Raw genomic sequence first — 21939 nt, forward strand, 5'->3', positions numbered from 1 at the left:
CTCCCCGAAGCACAGTGTTGGCGAAGAGGGTGCGGGCAGAACCCTACCACCTGAGCAGCGCGCTCCCGAGGCGCGCGCGCGCCCGCCCGCCCGCGTGGCACCTCCGGGAAGCGCGTGCTCGGCTCTCCTACTCACCCGCCCGCTCGTCCCCGACTCCGCCGCCTCCGCCTGGGCGCCCGCCCACCGCCGCCCCCCACCTCCCCGCGCGCTCACGCTCGCGCACGCGCACGCCGCGCCCGGCAGCCCTCGGCGCTGTCATGGCGGCGAGGAGCGGCTCCAGTAGGCAGAGGGGCATCCCCGCGCGCCGTGGCCCGGCGGTGTGTGGCAGTAGCATCCCTAGCCCCGCGCGGCAGAACGAGTCGCGGGGTCGCCATCGTCTGCAGTAGCCGCTATTGCAAGGGCTGAGCGCAGGGGTGGGGCGGCCTAGGAAACCATGGAGTTCTAGGCAGCCGCGGGCTCCCGCGGGAGCCGGACTAGGGAAACTTGAAGGCTGCGACCAGGTGCATTGACCTTCCTCCCCCTCCTCCTGTCCTCGCAGTCGCGTTCGGGGGGTGGCGTCGTGGGGGCGCCCTGCCTTCCCGCCTCAGCAACACACCTCCCTTCCTCTCCCCAGCCGAGCTCAGGTGCCCCGGCGAGGTGCTCCACTCCTCCCCCTGGGCCGAGCGCCGAGGAGAATCACCGCCCCCTTCCCCGCCTTTTCCTGCCCTGGATCTCCGCCGCCACCTCCGTCTCGCTGCGCCCCGGCGGGGCTGAGGACGAGGCCGGAGTCTCCGGGTGAGGGGGGAACTCTGTGCCTCAGTGGTGGCGGGGTGGTCGGTCCCCTCCTTCCCCCGCGGCTTGTCCCCCCACGCGGTGCACCTGCCCTGCGCCCACCACCTGCGCGGGGTGGGGGAGGAGTGAACCTGCTCGCCGGCCCGGAGGACCCGCCTTCGCCCGAGCCGGCTCCGGAGCCCCGGGCGAGCGGCCCGCTGGCCCTGGGGTGCCTTTAGTAACTTATTTGACAGACAGTAACTATTTCCCTCTCCTCCCTAAAAAAAAAAAAATCCCACGGCAGACCTAGCCTATTTAACATATATTTAATCTTCCAATAGGGTTTGGCGTTGTTGTCAGCCTCGGGGAGAGAGATTGGACAAATAGTCTCCAGGAGGAGGAGGGCGACGCCAAGGACTTTTCCCTCATCTACTGCTTTTGGGCTTTCTCCTCAAGTTGGAACCGAGACCCTTTTTGGTTTAGCGTTTGCGTGCCTCCTCTTAGTGCAGCGACTGCTGGCCCAGGGTGACTCTGAGTTGTCCTTTCTCGTGCACTAGTAATGGCTAGTGAAGACGATCGTGCCCCTTCCCGGCCACCAACAGGTGATGACGGGGGAGGTGGAGGGAAAGAAGAAACCCCTACCGAAGGGGGTGCGTTGTCGCTGAAGCCGGGGCTCCCCATCAGGGGCATCAGAATGAAATTTGCCGTGCTGACGGGGTTGGTTGAAGTTGGAGAAGTGTCCAATAGGGATATTGTAGAAACTGTCTTTAACCTGGTAAGTAGATAAATATTTTATAAGTGTATACTTTTCTCGGTGAGTTGGGGAACAAGACGAAAGCTGGGGTCATGTGCTCCACTCAAACTAATGGCTTTTTCCACGGATAGACACAAAATTCTACTTGACCTAAATGAAGCAATTTTAGTTTAAAGAGAATTATGCAAAATTTGATGCTTCAGGTTTTGAATGAACAGATCACTTGAAGCAAGTGTTGCTATGAAAGTATTCCCTCTCTCTCTCTCTCTCCCCCTCCTCTCCCTCCCTCTCTCCTCCTTCCCTCTGGTCAGGTGTTTAATGGAGAATTTGGCTGTAATTTTTTCCTCTCTTGGAGTGTATATTTAAGCCTGTATTTCTCTTTAACATTTTAAATAAGTGAATTTTTTGCATTTGGGAGCTAATGTGAATCTTTGCCTAAATTATGCTTTGCCATAGTTAGTTTTAAACATAAAATTCATGTCCAAGCCAGGCGGTGGTGGCGCACACCTTTAATCCCAGCAGAGGCAGGCGAATTTCTGTGAGACCAGTCTGGTCTATAAAGTGAGTCCAGGACAGCCGAGACCACACAGAGAAACCCTGTCTCAGGGAAAAACACCACCTCTATAGTGTTAATAAAAGGCTAACTTATTGCAAATTTGTCATTATTTTTAATTTCTGCCTAGTTTAATTTTAGAAACAACTAACCAAGGTTAAATTTTGGATTGAATTTAGGGTTATATTTAAGGTAATCTTGATACATGAATGTCAATTTGAAAGAGGCCCGAGGCAGCCACAGTGTGGACTCTATGCTTTTGTAAATTCATGTTTAGCAGTAAAACACACTTGGTCATTGGGAGTTGTTGGTTATACTATGGTGGGCTATCACTGTTATTTTATGTGGAGATGAGACACTTCTTTTTCTTCTTTTTTTTTTTTCTCCATTCCACTCTTAGAAAGTACCATTAGTGGATCCTTTTTCGACTATAATTCTCTGTTGCTTCTCAACTTAAAAGAATCACAAAAGAACTTATCTTTAAAATAATTTCTGCTCTTTCATTCAACTAGTGTTAGAAGATAATTCATGGTGCCAAATATAAATGTGCAATAGTTGTAATAACTGTTTAGCAGCCATCCTTTTTTCATCTATATTTTCAAGGTTAGGCACGTTTTATTCCAGGCAGTTAATTACTTCCTTCATTAGGCCTTTACTGTTAGTCTGGTCAGTTGTGATATTGATTCTAGAATGACCAAGTAGGTAGGTGAAATTGACTTACTTTTGAAGCCTGAAAACTCTAAACCGTATTTTATTTCTTTATTAGATTATTGTATTGTGACTTTTGATATAAATATGATGGACACATACATGCACACATTTTGAACCTACATGTTGTGGAACTGTCCAAATGTATATAAGATAGAATAGTACAGTGCACTCTGGTACCCGTCATCCATCACCAACACTTTGGGGATCTTTTGTGTGTTTGGAACTTTCAGCAGTGACGCTTCCAGCTAAAACACATATTCATCTGTTCCTTTACTTCAAAAAAAACCTTGAAAAATTTTAAAATTTAGTTTTGGTTTCTGTTTCTGAATCTAATGTACTGTGGATGGTAAACAGAAATGTGGTAGTGATACAGTCCACACTTAGCTGGTTCTGTGGGGACAGACACAGCTTTCTTTGGCAGGAAGATTCAGACTCCTCTGTTCCTTAGAGTGTGCTGTGTTGGGGTGGACGACCAAACAGGAATCATTTGCATTTTTATTGTTAAAGAAAATCTAAATTCTGTATTAACAGTGTGCTGAAGTGTAGTCCTGATAAAGGTTTTAAGGTTAGATCTGTCATAGTTTCATGTTCGCAGTGCGGTTAGTGGCAGGGTGGGAAGATGGAGCGTCTGTCCCGTTGCACTTCCTTCCCGCCAGCATTCCCTCTTTGAGTAGGGAAGGACAGTGGCAGGGAGGAGTAGGTGACAGTCCTCTTCCTTCATCGCCAGTCAGAGTACATTTTATGAATAAAAAATGGGCTCTAAGAAAATTACGGAAACTAGAGTGTTGGTGGTCCAACTAGTTCATCCAGTTGTTACTATTACTGTGTGTGGTGTTTCTTTGGGACATAGTGTGAGTTGTGATTCTGTTCCAAGGAGGAACCATCTATTGTGGGTGAAGCAGTGCACCAGGCGGCTTTATTATTTAACTCTTCTCTAGGTCTTCTGATAGATAAGTGCCATGTCAAAGATGAGGAAACCAAGATGCTGAGAAGTTAGATCAGTTACCTACAGTTTGGGTGTTAGGAGTAGTCTTTTCGGGACTATATCTGTCCCATGAGTTGGTGTGGAGTTGTTTTCATCTCTAAGCAGGTGTTCATACCTTAGGCATTGCTTTCCTCAAGGACACAGCAATCATGGATAAATATTCATGGCTAAACCTCCACCACTGCATTTTATTTCTTTTTATCTAACTTTCAAAAAGCTTTCTACAGCATTGCTTTAAAAAGACCTTAAAAGTAAACATATTTTTTTGTTTTTGTTTTTGTTTTTTCCAAGACAGAATTTATCTTGTAGCTCTTCCTAGGTGTCCTGTACTCTCTTTGTAGACCAGGCTGGCCTTGAACTCACAGAGATCTGCCTGCCTCTGCCTCCCGAGGGATGGGATCACAGGCGTGTACCGCCACTCCTGGCTCAGTAAACACATTTTTCCCCCCACATAATTGTTTTCTCATTCAATCTGTGCAGAAAGTTGCTTAACTTTTTTCTTTATTATTTTGTGTGCGTGCTCTAGTATATGCATGTGTGTAGGTCAGAGGGAGTGTCATCTTCAATAACTTCTCCACTTTATTTATTTAAAATATTTTACTTACTATTGTGTGTGAGTGTATGTGTGTAAGTGCAGGCGAGCATGCCATGGCGTGGGTGTGGAGGTCAGAAGACAGATTTTGGGTGTTATCTCCTTCCACCTTGGTGAGGCAGTTTCTTTTATTGTTTGTGCTATTCTGTAGTCTAGCAGGCCTTTGTACTTCGGGGCTATTCTCCTCTTTCTGCCTCCTATCTCACTGAAGGAGTGTTGGGATTACAGGTGTGAGTCAGAGCATCTGGCTTTTTGTGCATTCTGGAGATTGAAATCAGATTGTCAGCAAGTGCTCTTACCAGTTGTGCCATATGACTGGCCCTATCTTGTTTTTTTTTTTTTTTCCTTTTTAGACAGGTTTCTCTGAGTAGACCAGGTTGTCCTCAGACTTATTATCTGTTTATCTAGAAACAGATCTGTAACTGAGTTTAGAACTAGGCTGGCTCGCCAGCAAGCCCCAGTGATTCTTGTGTCTCTAGCATCTTAGCACTGCAGTTACAGGTGCATGCTTTTCAAGTGGGGATGCTCATCACTGCTGAAAAAGTCATTACCCCACTCCTAACTTTTTCTTTCTTTGTTTCTTTTTCTTCCTTCCTTCCTTCCTTCCTTCTTTCCTTCTGTCTTTCGACAGATCCTGATCTGGATCTGTGTAGATCATTCTGGCAGAAAACTTGTTGGAATCCTCCTGTTTCTGCCTCCTGTATGTTGGGGTTATAGATGTGCACCACTATGAGTGGTGTCTAATTTTTTTTATTTTTTAAGTTTTTCTTTTTCTTTTTATTTCCGAGACAGGGTTTCTCTGTGTAGCCTTGGCCATCCTGGACTCACTTTGTAGACCAGGCTGGCCTCAAACTCACAGCGATCCGCCTGCCTCTGCCTCCCGAGTGCTGGGATTAAAGGCGTGCGCCACCACGCCCGGCTTTTTTTAGGTTTTTCAAGACAGGGTTTCTCTTTGTAGTCTTGGCTGTCCTAGATTCACTTTGTAGACCAGGCTGGCCTTGAACTCACAGAGATCTGCCTATTCTTGCTTCTCAAGTGCTGCGATTAAAGGCATGTGCCACCATACCTGTCTTAACTTTTGACAGTACATTGAATTAAAACTTCCAAAAGTGTGAAAAGTAGGAAGCAAGCAACAGAAGGTGAGACACACATAAGGCATGAAATTACAGCAGTGTAGGCCCTGTGAACCTTCATCTGTACAGAGTTAGTCTCTGGTTGCGTTGCGTTTTCATTCATAAATATAAACTATATTTTGGGGGTATTGTTCTGATTAGGTTTACTGTCATGATGGACCACCATGACCAAAAGCAAGTTGTGCGGGGAACGGTTTTATTTGGCTTACACATCACTGTCCATCAAAGAAGGAAGTCAAGACATGAACCCAAACAAGTCAGGAACCAGGAGCCATGGAGCAGTGCTGCTGTTTACTGGCTTGCTCCCCATGGCCTGCTCAGCCTTCTTTCCTATAGAACCCAGGACCATCTGCCCAGGGGTGGTCCCACCCACGATGGGCTGGGCCTTCTTCCATCAATCACTAATTAAGATGTCCTGCAGGCTTGCCCAATCTTATGCAGGTGTTTTCTCATTTGATGCTCCCTCCTTTCCAATGACTCTCTCTTGTGTCAAGTTGACATAAGACTTGCCAGTACAGGTATCATAACTTTTTCCATTTTTAAGGCATATTAAAGTAGACTACATATGTTCTTTCTTCCCTGTTTTGGGAGAGTGAGGTCTTCATGTGTTGCCCAGGTTAGCTTTGTACTCCAGGACTCAAAGTGATCTTTCTGTCCCAGCCTCCCGAGTAGCTAGGACTAAAGGCACAAACCACTGTAACTGAGTTAAAAATGTGTTCTAAAACCATTAAAAAAAAAAAAAAACCTGATTAAGTATTTGCCAGTTTAAATAATAAGTTTCTAACATTAGAAAACAACTGTCTTTCCAGAGTTGTCCAGATAGTAAGTGGTAGGGCCGTACAACTTCAGACAGCTGGCTTCATTGAATGTTGCCTCCCAACTTTGGTCATGTAGCTTGACCTATTCTGTTATAAATTCATTTGAAAGTTACTTGTAATTTCTTTTACAAATCTGTTTCTCAGTTAAATTTGATGAATAATACACTAGTGTATTCTAGTTTCAAACTTCTCCAATTTTATATTTTTCATGTTGTAATTTAGAACCATTTTCTTTTGCCTTCATTCATGCATTTACTTATTAGTTATGGATCCAGAATAATTAATATTTTGGTATATTTCAGGAACTTGCTGTGGAGTTTAAGATTTCTACTATTCATCTAAAGATAATTAATAGTATTTAACTGAAGAATAATGTTTCTCTTGGGCCAATGACAAATATGTTTTCATATATTTGGATTAAAGGTGTGTCTTCCTGCCTCAAAGATCTGGATTATGTGGTGACACACGCCTTTAATCCCAGCACTTGGGAGGCAGAGGTAGGTGGATCTCTGTGAGTTCAAGTCTAGCCTGGTCTACAGAGAGTTCCAGGACAGCCAGGGCTATTACACAGAGAAACCCTGTCTCGGAAAAACAAAACAAAGAAAGATCTGGATTAGAAGTAAATTGTCTCACTTCAAATTAAACGAACATCCCTCATGGGCATGCTTGTCGTTTTTAGGTTTTAGTTAATTTCAGATGTAGTCAAGTTGACAGCCTCCCACTTTTTTTTTTTTTTTTTTTTGAGACAGGTCTCTATATAGTCCTGACTATACTAGAACTTGCTATGCAGATTATATGGGCCTCAAACTCAGCAGAGATCCACCTGCCTCTGCCTCTTGAGAGCTGGGATTAAAGGTGTGTGCTGCCTTGCCTAGCAGATTTCTGTCCTCCAACCCCCAGCCTGTCTATCTGTCTGTCTGTCTGTGTGTCTATCTATGTCTTTTGAGACAGGGTTTCTCTGTGTAGCCCTGGCTGTCTTGGAACTTGATTAATAGACCAGACTGGTGGCCTTGAACTCAGATTTGCCTGCGTTTGCCTCCTGAGCTCTGGGACTAAAAGCACGCGCCACCATCGCCCCACCTGTTTGTTTGTTATTACTGTTATCATTATTGTTATTTTGAGGCAGAGCGTCCTTATGTAATGTGTAGACTGGATGAGCTAGAAATTTCTGTGTAGTCTAGGCTAGTTTTGAATTTGCGATCCTCCTCCTTTATCTTCCTGAGTACTTGGATTACAAGTATATAATAATACCATCATGCACATCCTGTTATTTTTTCTTTTTTTAGGATTTCTTTATTTTTATGTGCATTGGTGTTTCGCCTGCTGCATGTCTGTGTGAAAGCGCCAAACCTTTTGTATCTGGAGTTAAAGACAGTTTTGAGCTGCCATGTGAGCCATCTCTCCAGCCCCCCATTCTGTGGTTTTTAATTTAAATGTAGCAATTGACATATGTTCTGAAAAAATAGAGGAGTTAGGTATTGAAGAAGTCTGTGTTCACTGATGATACAGATTACCCTTTGTTTACTTCGGGGGACAGCAACTATTGTGTTCTAGCTGATAATTGTGTTGCAGAAATGTGGACTCTGGTGTCACACATCTTTAGTTTTTGGAGGGAAAATTACAAATCTAAAGTTTTTTAAAAAGCTTTAAAAATTGAAATCACAACATTAAAAAATTTTGTGTGGGTTATAGAAATCTATAGTTGGTTATTTTTCAAACTCTTATGTGACCTTTAGTATAAAGATAACTTACCCAATGAGTTTTTATTGTCATGTTAATTTCTAGATCACTTCCTACAGAATACCTGTAACTATACATTTAAGGATTAGGAGTAATCTACTTTAGAAGCGTTCTTGTTGATGATCTTTTTGTAATTTGTATTAATGGTAGAAAACTCAACTGTAGCTGGGCGTAGGCCTTTAAGCCCAGCACTGGCTAGGCAGAAGGAAGCAGATCTCTGAGTTCCAGGCCTGGTCTACAGAGAAAGGTCCAGGACAGGACAGTCGATAAAACAAAAGGAACTTAATTGCTTTTAACATAATAAAAGGATTTATGGACTTACTTATCTAGAGTCCAAAGGTAGGGTGAGACTTCAAGTAACAGTTTGATTTTGTTTCTCTTTGGTTTTCCTGATTTTAGCTTCAGTTAGGTGTATTCCTCTTAGGTGGTAGTATAGTTGCCAGGGAGGACGGTGGGATCACTTGCGCCGTTGTTCATATCTTTGGTGGAGTGTCTGAGTCCCAGTGTTCGGAACTAATTGGACCATTGACCAGTGAGATGTGCTGATGAGATTAAACAGTATATATATTTCATTGACATAACTCCTTTATTTTAAGTCAATTTCTAGAGCTTTGCAGCCATTACTACAATTTAATTTTTATTTTATCTAACAACGTTGGAATGTTTACATTCTGTGTTCAAGATATTAAAATTGTTTCCCTCTTTTAATTAGCCTGTGATCGATTTTGAGTTAACTTTTGTAGGATGTGATTTTTTTTTTTTTTTTTAACTTGGTTATCTGATTGCCTCATTGCCACTTGTTGCAAAGCTGTTCATAGTATTGTCCTGTCATGGTGCCTTTGCTGAAACGTAGTTCGCTATAAGTATAAATATCTATCTTGACTCTTTGTTTTCATTACAAATTTTGTGTGTCTATGTGTGTGTGTTCATGTATGTGCAGCTGCATGTATGTATACTTGTATATGTGTGTATGGATGTCAGGTATTGAAGGTTGCGTATTTTTATTTGCTGTCCACCTTGTTGATCTCCTTTTTTTTTTTTTTTTGAGAGACTATTTTATTAAAATTTAATTATCCCCAATTTTGCTTCTGTCCATCCCTTCCCATGTTTCCTCCTTGTTCCCTTTCAAATTCATGCCGTCTTATTCTTTGTTTTTGTTACATATATATGCATATGTGTATGAACATACACATATGTGAAACCTGCTGAGTCTGTTTAGTGTTGCTTATATGTGTAGATTTTTTTTTTTTTTTGGGAGGAGGCTGGTGTAGATTTTTTTTTTTTTTTTGGGAGGAGGCTGACTGGTTGGGATTGGATAACCGTTTAGGGTGCTTGTCTTTGGGGAAGACTAAGTCTCCCCTCTCAGCAGGTTAGTTGCCTGAAGGCCTTTCTCTAGGGATGGGACCCTAAGTGATAACCCCATCCATATTGGCATATTGATTGGAGTTGTCATTGTTAGGTCTTGTTTTTTCTTTTTTTGGTTTTCCAGACAGGGTTTCTCTGTGTAGACTTAGCTGCCCTGGCCTCACTTTGTAGACCAGGCTGGCCTGGAATTCACAGCCATCGCCTGCCTCTGCTCCCCAAGTGTTTAGATCTTGTTAAGCAGCCACGCTGTTGCCATTTCATGGGTGTAGTTTCTCTGACACATCTAGAAGACTCATTTTGTAGCAGATGGGTCCTCTGGCTCTTAGACTCTTCCCAGCCCATCTTGTGCAGTGTTCCCTGAGCCTTAGGTGAAGAGGTTGTGTATAAATGCCCTGGCTGGGACTGGGCACCCCACAGTTGGTTGTTCTCTGCATTTTGACTAGTTGCAGCTTTCTGTAGAGCATACAGGCGTTTTTGCTTTTTCCCTTTTTCCTTCAAGACAGGGTTTTTCTGTATATCCTTGGCTTGGCTGTCCTGGACTCGCTTTGTAGACCAGACTAGCGTCAAACTCACAGCAATCTACCTGCCTCTGCCTCCCATATGCGTGCAGGAATTAAAGGCGTGCACCACCACACCTGGCCCTACAGACGTCTGTGGGCACCTTATATTTTGAGACATGGTTTTTACTGAACCCATTTGGCAAGACCAGCAGGCAAGCAAGCCCTATCCATCTTTTTTTTTTTGGTTTCTCTGTATAGCCTTGCCTCTCCTGGACTAACTTTGTAGACCAGGTTGGCCTCGAACTCAGAAATTCACCTGCCTCTGCCTCCCAAGTGCTGTTTTGAGACAGGCTTTCTTTCTCTCTCTACATAGCCCAGGCTGTCTTGGAACTCACTATGTAGATCTCTCTCTCTCTCTCTCTCTCTCTCTCTCTCTCTCTCTTCAAAGAGCTCTTCTTTTCTTGACCTCCTCAAAACGAGGTTACAGGTGTGGGATTTATATCCTTTAGGCAGGATCCCACTGGATGACCTGGAACTTGCTGTGTAGATCAGTCTGGTCTTGAACTAAGAGAGATCCTCTTGCCTTTGTCTCAGGAACACTGGGATTAAGGTGTGCGCCATCATCTCTGGTGCTGATGGGCGCTAGTGATAACGCTCAGTTCCATATGTTTATGGGACAAATATTTTTCCAACAGAGCTTTCTCTTACCTCACTACATCTTAGTTTTCTATTTTATAGAGCTGCAGATAAAGCACAGGGCTGTGTGTGTGCTTACACACGCACACACGCGCACACACACACACACACGCACACACACACGTGCTAAGCATGGACTATGTGACTGAGCTACGTTCTCGTTTACTTTCCATTGATCTGTATGTCTTTTTACATTATTACCGAACTATGTTGATTACTGTAGCTTTGTAGTAAGTTTTGAAATAGGGATTGTGGCCCTCTTACTGGGTTCCCTTTTTTCAAGATTATTTTAATTATCATAGGTGAATTGTAGGTTGAGGTTATTAGGTTTTGTGAAAAATTCAAGGAGGACTTTAATTTTTAATTTTCATGTTTTGAGACAGACTCTCTCTCTTTATATAGCCCTGGCTGTCTTATAAAGCACTATGTAGATGTAGGTTGTCCTTAACTCACGGAGATCTGTCAATCTTTGCCACTTGAGTCCTGGGATTAAAGATATGCTCCACCACTCCCAGCTTTTCTAATTTTTAAATTTTAATTATTTTTATTTACTTTTTTTTTTTTTTTTTACTGTGTGCACTATGCCTAGCTAGCAAGCATAGGGAGTGGTGACTCTATAGATCATTTTGAGGAATATTGGCTCAGTCTATGAACATAGAGCTTTTCTCTATTTAGCTCTTCTTTCCTTTAGTGATTTTTTTTTTTTGGCATGTGTATATTTGTGTGGTGATCATGTATGTATGTTCACATGTGTAGTGTGAAGTTTGGGTCTTGACATGTGCAGTCTCCTTTGTTCTTCCTCTCATTCATTGAAGAAGGGCCTTACTCAGAGCCCAGAGCTCACCTGTTGCCTAGTCTGACTAGCCAGCTTGCTGCAGAGTTTTTGTCTCTGCCTTCTAAGCCAGGGAGAGTTGAAATTACAGGTCGGTGGGCACTTGGCCATTATGTGGGTTCTCAGCCAGCAGTTTATCCATTGCTCCTTCTCCTAACTCTTCTAGCAATGATCAGTTGTCTGTTTTTGAAGTTGTAATCCTCCTGCCTAAGCCTCCTGCTTATTGGTGTTATAGATGTGTACCGCCACGCCCCGTTGTAGATATTTTTGTGCATGCAGAGTTCTGTAAGAAGAATGGCACAATGCATGGGAGCATTTGTGTGACTCATGAGTAAATTTAGACGGATTGCTAATGTTGATACAAGTGAAATGGCAAATTGGTAAAAATTTAAAAACTGTAATAATTTTCTAGACGTAATTGTTTGATAGTTTAGGCATTTATAAGTATATAATCTTGTTCTTACTTGAATTGTTTTATTTTAAACTGAGAAGTAGTTTGTTAATTAAAAATGCATTTTTTTTCTGTTTAAGGGCTAACAAAAAAGTTAAGTAAGTAAACATTTCGTTTCTCTTACTGATTTAGATGACTGTTCCAATATATTTAAATTTTATAAAATATCTTTTTAGGCTGGGTATGGTGGCACATGTCTTAATTTCAGCACCTGAAGGCAGATACAGGTTGATCTCTGTGAGTTCAAGGTCAGCCTGCTCTACAAAGTGAGTCCAGGACAGCCAGGGCTATATATAGCAGCCCTGTCTTGAAAACCTTCCCCCCAAGATCATTTTAGGTATACATTATTTTTTAGTCTGTCTCATATAGTCTAGGCTGGCCTTAAAAGCACTGTAGTTTTTGTATGTTTGAAATAATAGTGCCCCGATACAGTTTGTTTTCATAATATATAGAACAATAATTCTTAACCTTCCTAACCCTGTGGTCTTTTAATACAATTTCACATGTGCTGATCCCCAATCATAAAATTATTTTCATTGCTACTTTATAACTGTAATTTTGATATTGTTATGAACTGTGATGTAAATATCTGTGTTTTTTGATATTAGATATTCTGGTCTTAGATGACCCTGTGAAAGGGTCATTTGATACCAAAGCGGTACTACCAACACAGTTTGGGAACTGTTAGAGAGGAACCATGAATTGTTTTTGGCTTTGTCTCTCTGTAGCTGTTCATAATGCTTGCACTCTAAAAGTGTTTACTAAAGCTGTGTGTAGTGGCATACCTCTTAGTACCCTCTGCTTAGGAGGTTGAGGCCTGATGATTCCTTGAGGCTAGACTTTGGAGCCACCCTGGACAGCATTAACTATGCCTTTAAAAATATTCTTGGTTAAATACAAATGTCTTAATCTTTCCATTAAATAAACTGTTACTATTGGAAAGTCTAGTTCCTGCTATTTTTTTTATAGAAAAGCTTTGAGTCATATTTTGTTTTTTTCTTTTATATTTCATTTAAAAGACATTTCTTAGACAACTTGCCCCTCCCTCCCTCCTGTTCTTCGCTGCCTTCCCCCCTTCCTATCCCCTCTCTCTCCCCTTGCCCATCTGTTTCTTTCTTTATATGGGATCCTGATCTTTATGGCCTGGCAAGCACTGTACCACTGAGTATGCCACATCCCTTATTAGTTTTTCTTTTTAAGCAGGCTTTTATTATATAGTCCAGGCAGGCCTTGAACTCATAATTTTTCTGGCTCATCCTCCTTGGCACTAGTATTATGGGCTTGTACCATCATGTAGCTCTGTACACATGTGTTTTTATATGTACCTGTTGGTGAGTTTGTGTACACATGTGCACATGGGTGCTGGAAGTTGATAATGGATGTTTTCCTCAATTACATTTTACCTTATTTTATTTTAAACTAGAGTCTGCCACTGAACCTAGAACTCGTTGATTCAGCTGGAGTGGCTGGCCAGTGAGACCAGGGCTCTTCCTGTGTCTGCACCCCCTTGTGTTAGGGCTATATATATCCGTGCCACCCAGGCTCTTTTACCTAGGAGCTGAGAAGCCTACTCATCCTTTTTAAGCAAGTGCTTTACTAGCTGTGTTTGTTTATTTATGTGCACTTGCCTTTTTCTGCAAATGTGGATGGCAGGTGTGTTTTTCTTTTCTTTTTTTTTTTTAAAGAAACTTAAAATAAAGTGTACATTTGGTGTTTGGCCTACATATATGTCTGTGTGAGGGAGTCAGATCCACTGGAATTTGAGTTACAGACAGTTGTGAGCTGCCATGTGGATGCTGGGAATTGAACCTGGGTCCTCTGGAAGAACAACCAATGCTCTTAACTGCTAAGCCATCTTTCTTAGCTTAGGTGTGTTTTTCTATAGCTTTCCATCTTACTTTTTGAGACAAGGCCTTTTACCGAAGCTGGAACTTGCCCCTTCAGCTGCATGGACTGGCCAGCCAGCCTGGGGTCTGCGTGTCTTCACCTCCTGCCTCCAGTGCTGGGTTATAGACGTATGCTGGTACGCCAGCTTTGACACGTGCGCTGGGGATCCGGAGCTTGTGCAGCAAGCGCTTGACCAACTAACCTCACAGGTGTGGTTTATCATACAACTTTGAGTTACCTCAGTGTCCCTTTCAAATCTAAAAGAACATTTTCACAAATTTACTTTCTTCAAAAAATGGTTTTATAGCTGGGCATGGTGGCATACGCCTTTAATCCCAGCACTCAGGAGGCAGAGGCAGGTAGACTGAGCTGAGTTCGAGGCCAGCCTGGTCTACAAAAAGAGAGTCCAGGACACCCATGGCTACACAGAGAAACTCTGTCTGGAAAAACAAACAAACAAACAAACAAACAAAAAACCCAACAACCCCCCAAAGCACCCCACATTTTATTATTTATTTATTTTATGTGTATGAATGCTTTGCCGGCAAGTACATTTGTGTATTGTGTACATGCCTGGTACTTGTGGAGCTCAGAAAAGAGTGTCAGATCACCTGGAACTGGTGTTAGGGATCGTTGTGAGCCATGTGGGTGCTGGGACCTATGTGGGTGCAAAGTCCTCTGCAAGAGAACAGTGCTCTAAACTGCTGAACCATCTCCGCAGCTCCTCATGAATTAAAAAAAAAAAAGTCTTGTAACCTGATTTTTAATTTTTTGGTGGGGTTTGGAATTGAACCCAGGGATTCTTATATGCTAGATAAATGCTTCGTCACTGTGCTTTGTCTCCAGCCCTTTGTTTCTGTTTTGACATAGTCTCCCTAAATCCCATAGACTGATTCTTATGCCCCAGCCTTTGCCTACAGAGTAGCTGGGATTAGAGGAGTGCACTACATGATAACCTGCTCTTAAAGTAGTTTTTTTTTTCTTTTTACATTAGTATTCTTGGCTCTCAAAAAATAGAGTGCATTATCAGTGTCTTGGTTACTGTTGTATTGCTGTGAAAAGATACCATATAACCAAGGGAACTCTTATAAAAGGAAGCACTTAATTGGGGGCTTGTTTGTAGTTTCAGAGGATTAGTCCATGACCATCGTGGCAGGAAGAAGACAGGCATAGATCTGGAGCAGTAGTGGAGAGCTTTACAATCTAATATGTAGGTAGCAGGAAGAGAAAGGGTGATACTTGGCCTGGTGTGGGCATTTGAAACCTAAAACACCTATCCCCAATGTCACACTTCCTCCAACAAGGCCATACCTCTTAATCCTTTTAAAACAGTTCATCAACTGGTTTATATATGAGCCCAGGGGACACCATTTTTATTCAGCCACCATACTCAGAAACTTGAAGGTCTACTTCTGTGGAGTCTGGATTCAAACATGTGATTAAATACAAACAGACTGTAGCAGGGTAGAGGTCATTTGGATGACAGACGCTTAAATAGGTAGGTAAGAGTGAGCTCTAGAGTTTAGGGTGACTATAACTCATAGTAATTTATTATGTATTTTATAAAGAACTTGAGGAAGACTTTGAAAAAATGGTAGATAGATAGGCATGGTGCTGCACACCTTTAATTCCAGGCGAATCTCTGTATGTTTGAGGTCAGCCTGGTCTATCTAGCAAAGTCCAGAATAGCCAAAAGTACAGAGAGCTTGGGTAAAACCAAGCAAAACCAACCAACCAACCAACCAAACCAAAAAGAATATTTGAGGAAATGGAGATTTTTTTGAACTATGGTTTGATGCTTGTGCTTTGCATTTCTATATTAAATCATCACACTGTACCCTGTAAATATGAGGTAATCAGTTCTAACATGCCAATTAGATATTACATGTAAAGAAGTTGAAAAAACTGCTGGAGTGTATAAATTCTCTCTTTCTTTTTGGCTTTGGGGACAGAGCCCAGAACTTTGAATATGCTAAGCAAGCACTCTATCATTCCTGAGTTACTATTATTTAATTTTAAATGTTATATTTTATGTATGAGTATTTTTCTGTATATATGTATGTATGGGTGCCACATACATGCCAGGTGTCTACAATGGTCAGAAGAAGGTGTTGAATCCCCTGAAACTGGGGTTCATGGATGATTGTAAGTCATCATATGGGCACTGGGGCTCTTGAAAGAGCAACAAGTGTTCTCAACCACTGAGCCATCCTGCCAGCCACCCTCAAATTACTTTTTGTTTGTTTGTTTGTTTTTGGCATTTTCTTTTTGTTGTTGTTTTTTGGTTTTTCTAGACTCAAATTATTTTTGATTGACTTAAAATACTTATTTTAGATGAAAAGTTATTTTTGTGTTTGTGTGCATCTTTCCTGATTCTTTCAAAGATTTAATTATGTTTACCCAGAATTTACTTCTGTGGTTGAAATATGCTCTCTTGAGGTAGAGCATTTCTTACTTTCCATACGAAGTTAGGTACCACATGACTTCTCAGATGATGTGACTGTGGTATTTGTTCTGTAATTTTGCTATTCCTGTTGCCCTTCGGTCTTTGGATTTTGCATCCCATCAGTTTCCTGGTAGCTTATGTTTTATGAAATCCTGGTTCTAGAGTGGTGAGGGACTGATATTTTTTCTCTTTCTCCCTATTCCACCTCTGTGCATATTTCTCTCCCCCCCAGCTTGCTTATTTACTTATTTATTTATTATTTAGAGTCTCTTTTATTACTAGGATTAAAGGCATGTGTCACTGTGTGTGTGTGTGTGTGTGTAATGTGTGTTCATATAGAAAAGAGAAAATGCATGGTTTCTCAGCTTTTATTTATGTTTTGTTTTTATAGAGACAGGATATTGTGGAACTCAGACTGATTTCCAACATATTTTGTAGCCAGGGATGCCCTTGAACTCTTCCTGATCTTCCTTCTGTCTCACAAGTTGTAGGGTTGCTAGCCTGGGTTATCTCACCTGGCAACTATGTTTCTTAAGAGATGGGGCTATTGTTTCGGAACTGAAAAGGGTGTTCTGTTGTCTAAAGTGATCTTTGTTCAATGCCTAGTGACTTTGTTGTCATGAAACTTTTATTTATAAACTATATTGAGTCTCATAAAGCTGTAAGAATTTAAAATAATTTTACCTGTTTGTTTTTTCCCTACTGAAAATTACTTCTCTCATGAAATAATATATGCATTAAATATTATAATATAGTTTTTATATTTTTTAAGCTTCTGTACCTTAAATAATATCTCAGTTTGTGTTTGTGCATATATATAGATATAACATTAAAGCACAAATCATATTTTTAAAATTGCTGACTTAATGTTAATTTATAAAAATTAAAAATATAGTAATATGAAAATCAATTTCAAATGTGATGTCAGCATATAATTTGTAAAACAAAGTAGGCACTAATTTGAAGTTGTTTATTAGTGTTTAAAATGGTGAAGTGCCTGGGCTTGCTGACAGTCCTAGCACTGAGGATACAGAGCCAAAGGTAGGGCCAGGAAGGTCACTCCAAGTTCAAGGCTCCTGGTTCTTCACAGCATAGTTTCAGGTCCAAGGCCAAGATTGGCTGCTTCTACTGAAGTAAGACCCTGAAACAGTAAATAAAAACAAAACCATAAAACAACAGAAGAAAAAAAATCATTAGTGAAGATGATATAAAGCTACTTAGAAAATATTAATATTATCATCAACTCATTTCTTGATTACTATGAAATTAATAATCAAATAGATACAAAGCCCTAAGAACTTCAGAGCTATGAATGGGTCTCCATGATTCAAATGACCTTTCCTTGAAGTTGATTTACTTTTTTTTTTTTTTTTTTTTTTTGAGATGGGATTTCTCTGTGTAGCCCTGGCTGCTCTGGAAGATTTACCTCTTTGACAAGATTTATTTAATAAAGTTACATCTCTTCAAACTTTTGAGGCAAGATTGTTCTTAAAGGTTAGAATGTGAATTTAATCAGGGCTCAGCATTTAAATGTTCAGGTAAGTAATTTAAGAAGTCAAAGAATTAACTATGAAAAGGAGCTTAAAGTAGAATGTTCATGTTTTGCTATTTGATGATATTTTTATATTTTAATAATTTGTTACTCCTTTCTTTCATGAAACAAGTAAACATTTCCGTTTAGTGTGCCAGTCACGGGACTAGTGGGTGCAGAGGATAAAGCAACGAATGAGGTAACTTTGAGCCTTGCTTTATGGAGCTTATAGCATCCATTACTTTAGCTTCCAGGCAACCCATTTATTCAATATATATCCTCTATTCTTTTATTTTTCTTACCTCCGCTTTTTTTGTGTGTGTAGTGGGACGTGAATCTGGAGTCTAGTGTATGCTAAGCAAGTGCTATAAAACCGCTGTTTCCGGAGCCCACAATGTGCTTTCTAGTAATCCACAAGTATGTCTAGTTATTATTTCTATTTTTAGAGTCCCTTAGAAAATAGAAGACTATGGGCTGGAGAGATGGCTCAGTGGTTAAGAGCGCTGTCTGCTCTTCCAGAGGTCCTGAGTTCAATTCCCAGCAACCACATGGTGGCTCACAACCATCTATAATGTGATCTGATGCCCTCTTCTGCAGATAAAGCACTCATATGCAATAAATAAAATAAATAAATCTTAAAAAAAAGAAAATAGAAGACTATATGTTTGTAATTTTTAGACTACGGACCACATTGAGCACTGAGAATATAGTGGTGTTTCTCATGTGTCTCTCATTAGCAATTCTCCTCCTTATTTAGCTAAGCTGTCAGCACAGGTGCTCTTTGCCAGTCTGTTAGTCCAGTTCTGTAGGGTATTTGGCTTCTGATGATGATGATGATGATGATGATGATGATGATTTGCCTCATTTGGAGATGTTGCTTGTAGGGTAGTCCATATAGAAGGGTCTTCAGTGCACCTTTTCTACTTTTAAGCTTTGTACTCTTTTGCTATTTTGTTATATTGAGCACAGAGATTTGTTTAGGCATTTCTATGTTAACGTTGGGTCATTGATTTGAATTTGGTGTTTTGAAATATAGTGTACAATGCTGAATGTCCAGTAGTCTTTCCCATCTTGTATATTTTTTGAGCTACAATATTAGTTTGGATACATAATTATTATTTTTTATGTACATTTAAAATACTGTTTTTTCCCCTATTCCATCTTTTTTGGTCTCCATTTCTTTCAAATAACCTTATATAGCTGCTGGAGTATTTTATCAAAAGTGAAAATCTGACCAGTTGATGATTTTATATCTAAAATTCTATTCTGGGTAAAGGCCAAGGTCCCTCCAACCCCCTTTACTTTGTAGCTTGGCTGGCCCTATAACTTGCTTGTTGCCCAGGCTGCCTTGGCCCCAGAGAGATTCACCTGTCTCTGGAGTTCTGGGGTTGAAGATGTGTACCACCACACCTGGCAAGGCTAAGTTTTTTAATATGACATATAAATAATTTGTATGTCGGTCTGTGTTTTGACAATTTGTCAAGCTTAATGATCTGAATTTTGATTGCTTTCTCCAAAGGAAAGGAGATTACCATCACTCCCCCTCCCCCTTTATTTTAAAAACATAGGCTAGAAGGTTAGCTCAGTTGGTGAGGCACTTGTCTAAACATGTTTAAGGCCCTGGGGCTATTACTGAGTACTAGAAAAAAATTAAAACAAAGCACCAGTAATAAAACCAGCCCAGTTTGGTATTTGTAATTCCAGTACTTGGAAGACTGAGGCAGGAGAATCAGAAGCTCAAGTCCAGTTTGGACTCAGTAGTGGTTTTTTATGTTTTTGTTTTCTTTCTTTCTTTCTTTTATTTATTTATTTTTTTGGAGACAGGGTTTCTCTGTGTAGCCTTGGCTGTCCTGGACTCATTTTGTAGACCAGGCTGGCCTCGAACTCACAGAGATCCATCTGCCTCTGCCCCCAAGTGCTGGGATTAAAGGCATGCACCACCACACCCAGCTTGTTTTTCAAGACAGGGTTTCTCTGTGTAGCCCTGGCTGTCCTGGAACATGTATTGTAGACCAGGCTGGCCTCGAACTCACAGATCCGTCTGCCTCTGCCTCCTGAGTGCTGGGATTACAGTGTGCGCCACCACGCCCAGCCTTTCATGTTTATTACAGTCTTGACTTTTTCTTTTTCTTGAGGATTTCGATGTCTTGATTACTAACTAACGCTCCGGCTTGAGATGTCTTTTCTGTTGAGTGGCATTTTCAGTGGGATGGCTCGAGCTGTGCTGTTGTTGATGAGTGTTGTCTCTGGAAACTTCTTCTGACGCACTGAGGGGCAGTTTTCCTTCTTCCCAGCTTTCCTCATACAGAATGGGCTTTTCCTGGCGCTATGACATTTTGCTGAGTCGGCAGAAGAGCAGGACACTATCTATTCTCTTAGGGCCTCTAAAGGTGTTTTCTTCTTATGTGCCTAGATTCATCCTCCCTCAAATACCAAAATACACTGTAAACACTAATAAACATAAATATACTAACTTTTTTTTTTTTGGTGGTGGTTTTTCCAGATAGGGTTTCTCTGTGTAGTCCTGGCTATCCTGGAACTTGTTTTGTAGACTAGGCTGACCTTAAACTGGTCTATATCTGCCTGCCTCTTCCTACCACTTAAGAGGTGTGTGCCACCATTCCTTGCTTATACTTAAAAAAAAAATCACAAATGGTACATTTTATTAAAAAAAAAACAAAAACAAAAACAAAAAAAACCAAAACCAAGCAAACAAAAATGAAACCGTGCTTTTCTTACAGTCTCAAGATGCTTACCCACAATGCAAAGTGCAGTAAGCACTTACTTATTTTTAGGAGGAGCCAAGAGGTTCCTAGAGGAGTCAGGCAGAGGCTGGAAGGCTGCACCTTGCTCCTGCACAGCTGGAGGCGTGGCAAAGAGTGCATGCTCGCATGTTCGCAAGTATGCAAACTCCAGGCGCTCTGCAGAAGGACAGACTGCCAGCCCAGGTGGGCACGAGGCCCAGGGCAGGGCCATGCAGGCTTTCAATCGGGCACCTCTTCTTTACCCAGACGATGGGCCATCCTCTGACTGTCTGGGTTACCTGTTCCAGCCAACTTCACAGCTGTCCCCCTCCTCCTGCTGGCTTGCAGTGTTTATATCAAGAACTTTGGTTGGATCCGCCCCCCCCCCCTTCTGTGTTTTTTTAAGTTTCATTTTCTTAGTCACATTTTAAATGTTATTTTCTTAGGTATAGTAACATTTTCATGTTTTATTAAATTTTTTTCTTTTAGTCTTATTTCTTTTATATTTGTAAATGTATTGCCTGATTGCATTGCTGCATGTGTGTCTTGTGAATGCCTGGTGCCCGTGATGATCAGAAGAGGGTGTCAGATCATCTGAAACTGGTAGAGGTGGTCGTGAGCCACCATGTATGTGGTGGGAGCTCCAGTCCTGGAAGAGCAGCAAGTGCTCCTGACAACTGAGCCATCTCTCCAGCACCCATTTTTATATTTAATGTCTGATTATTTTTATCTTCCTTGAATGTATTGATCAGTTTCTGAAAGGCTTTCTCTACCCATTCTTGTGGGTTTTCTTCTTGTTTGCTTGTTTGTTTGAGACAGAGTCTCACTGTGTAATCCAGGCAGTTCTGGAACATACTCATAGCAATCCTCCTGCCTCATTCTCCCCAATGCTAGCATTATAGGCACCAGTCATCATGCCTGGCTCCTACTTTGTGAAATTCAACATACAAACAAACAATGATTCTCAACCTCCCTCTGCTGTGACCCTCCCCTGTGTGGTGACCCCAATCATGAAATTATTTTTGTTGCTACTTCATAACTGTAATTTTGCTACTGTTATGAATCATAATGTAAATAGCTGATCTTCAGGATATTTGATATTAGACCCTTGTAAAAGGATCTTTTGACTCCACAAAGTGATCATGACCCACAAAGGCTGAGAGTGACTGGCTTAGCGGGTAGCTCCGTAGTACCTGTGGCTCCTGATTCAATTGCTAGTGTAAAACAAAACAAGAAACTTACGTGCTCATGTTCTGTGGGTTTTAATTTATGAATCTGGTTTGAGGTGTGAGCTAAAATGGGCTCTTCCTGTCTGGATTAGTGTTTGTTCGGTTGTGCTTCCGTCTCATACTAGCTTTGAACGGAATTTTCAGTTTGAGTGTTTCTAGATTACACAGGTGGATTCTGTCCTCCACTTGGCCTGAGAGAAAAAACATCGAATGCTTCCCATG

General features: G+C 41.3%; 1 protein-coding gene across 1 annotated transcript in view; it reads left to right on the top strand.

Moving 5' to 3' along the window:
• The first annotated feature begins 625 nt into the window (after positions 1 to 625).
• Positions 626 to 21939, top strand: part of Lrba (LPS responsive beige-like anchor protein) — a 540702-nt gene continuing 519388 nt past the window's right edge. Inside the window, exons 1-2 of the mRNA XM_051157393.1 lie at positions 626 to 774; positions 1092 to 1525. Coding sequence (XP_051013350.1) covers positions 1310 to 1525 — 216 coding nt within the window. The 5' untranslated portion in view covers positions 626 to 774; positions 1092 to 1309. The remainder of the gene's footprint in view (positions 775 to 1091; positions 1526 to 21939) is intronic.

The sequence above is a fragment of the Acomys russatus genome, chromosome 15 (assembly GCF_903995435.1).
Source record: "Acomys russatus chromosome 15, mAcoRus1.1, whole genome shotgun sequence".
In the NCBI taxonomy this organism is placed as follows: domain Eukaryota; kingdom Metazoa; phylum Chordata; class Mammalia; order Rodentia; family Muridae; genus Acomys; species Acomys russatus.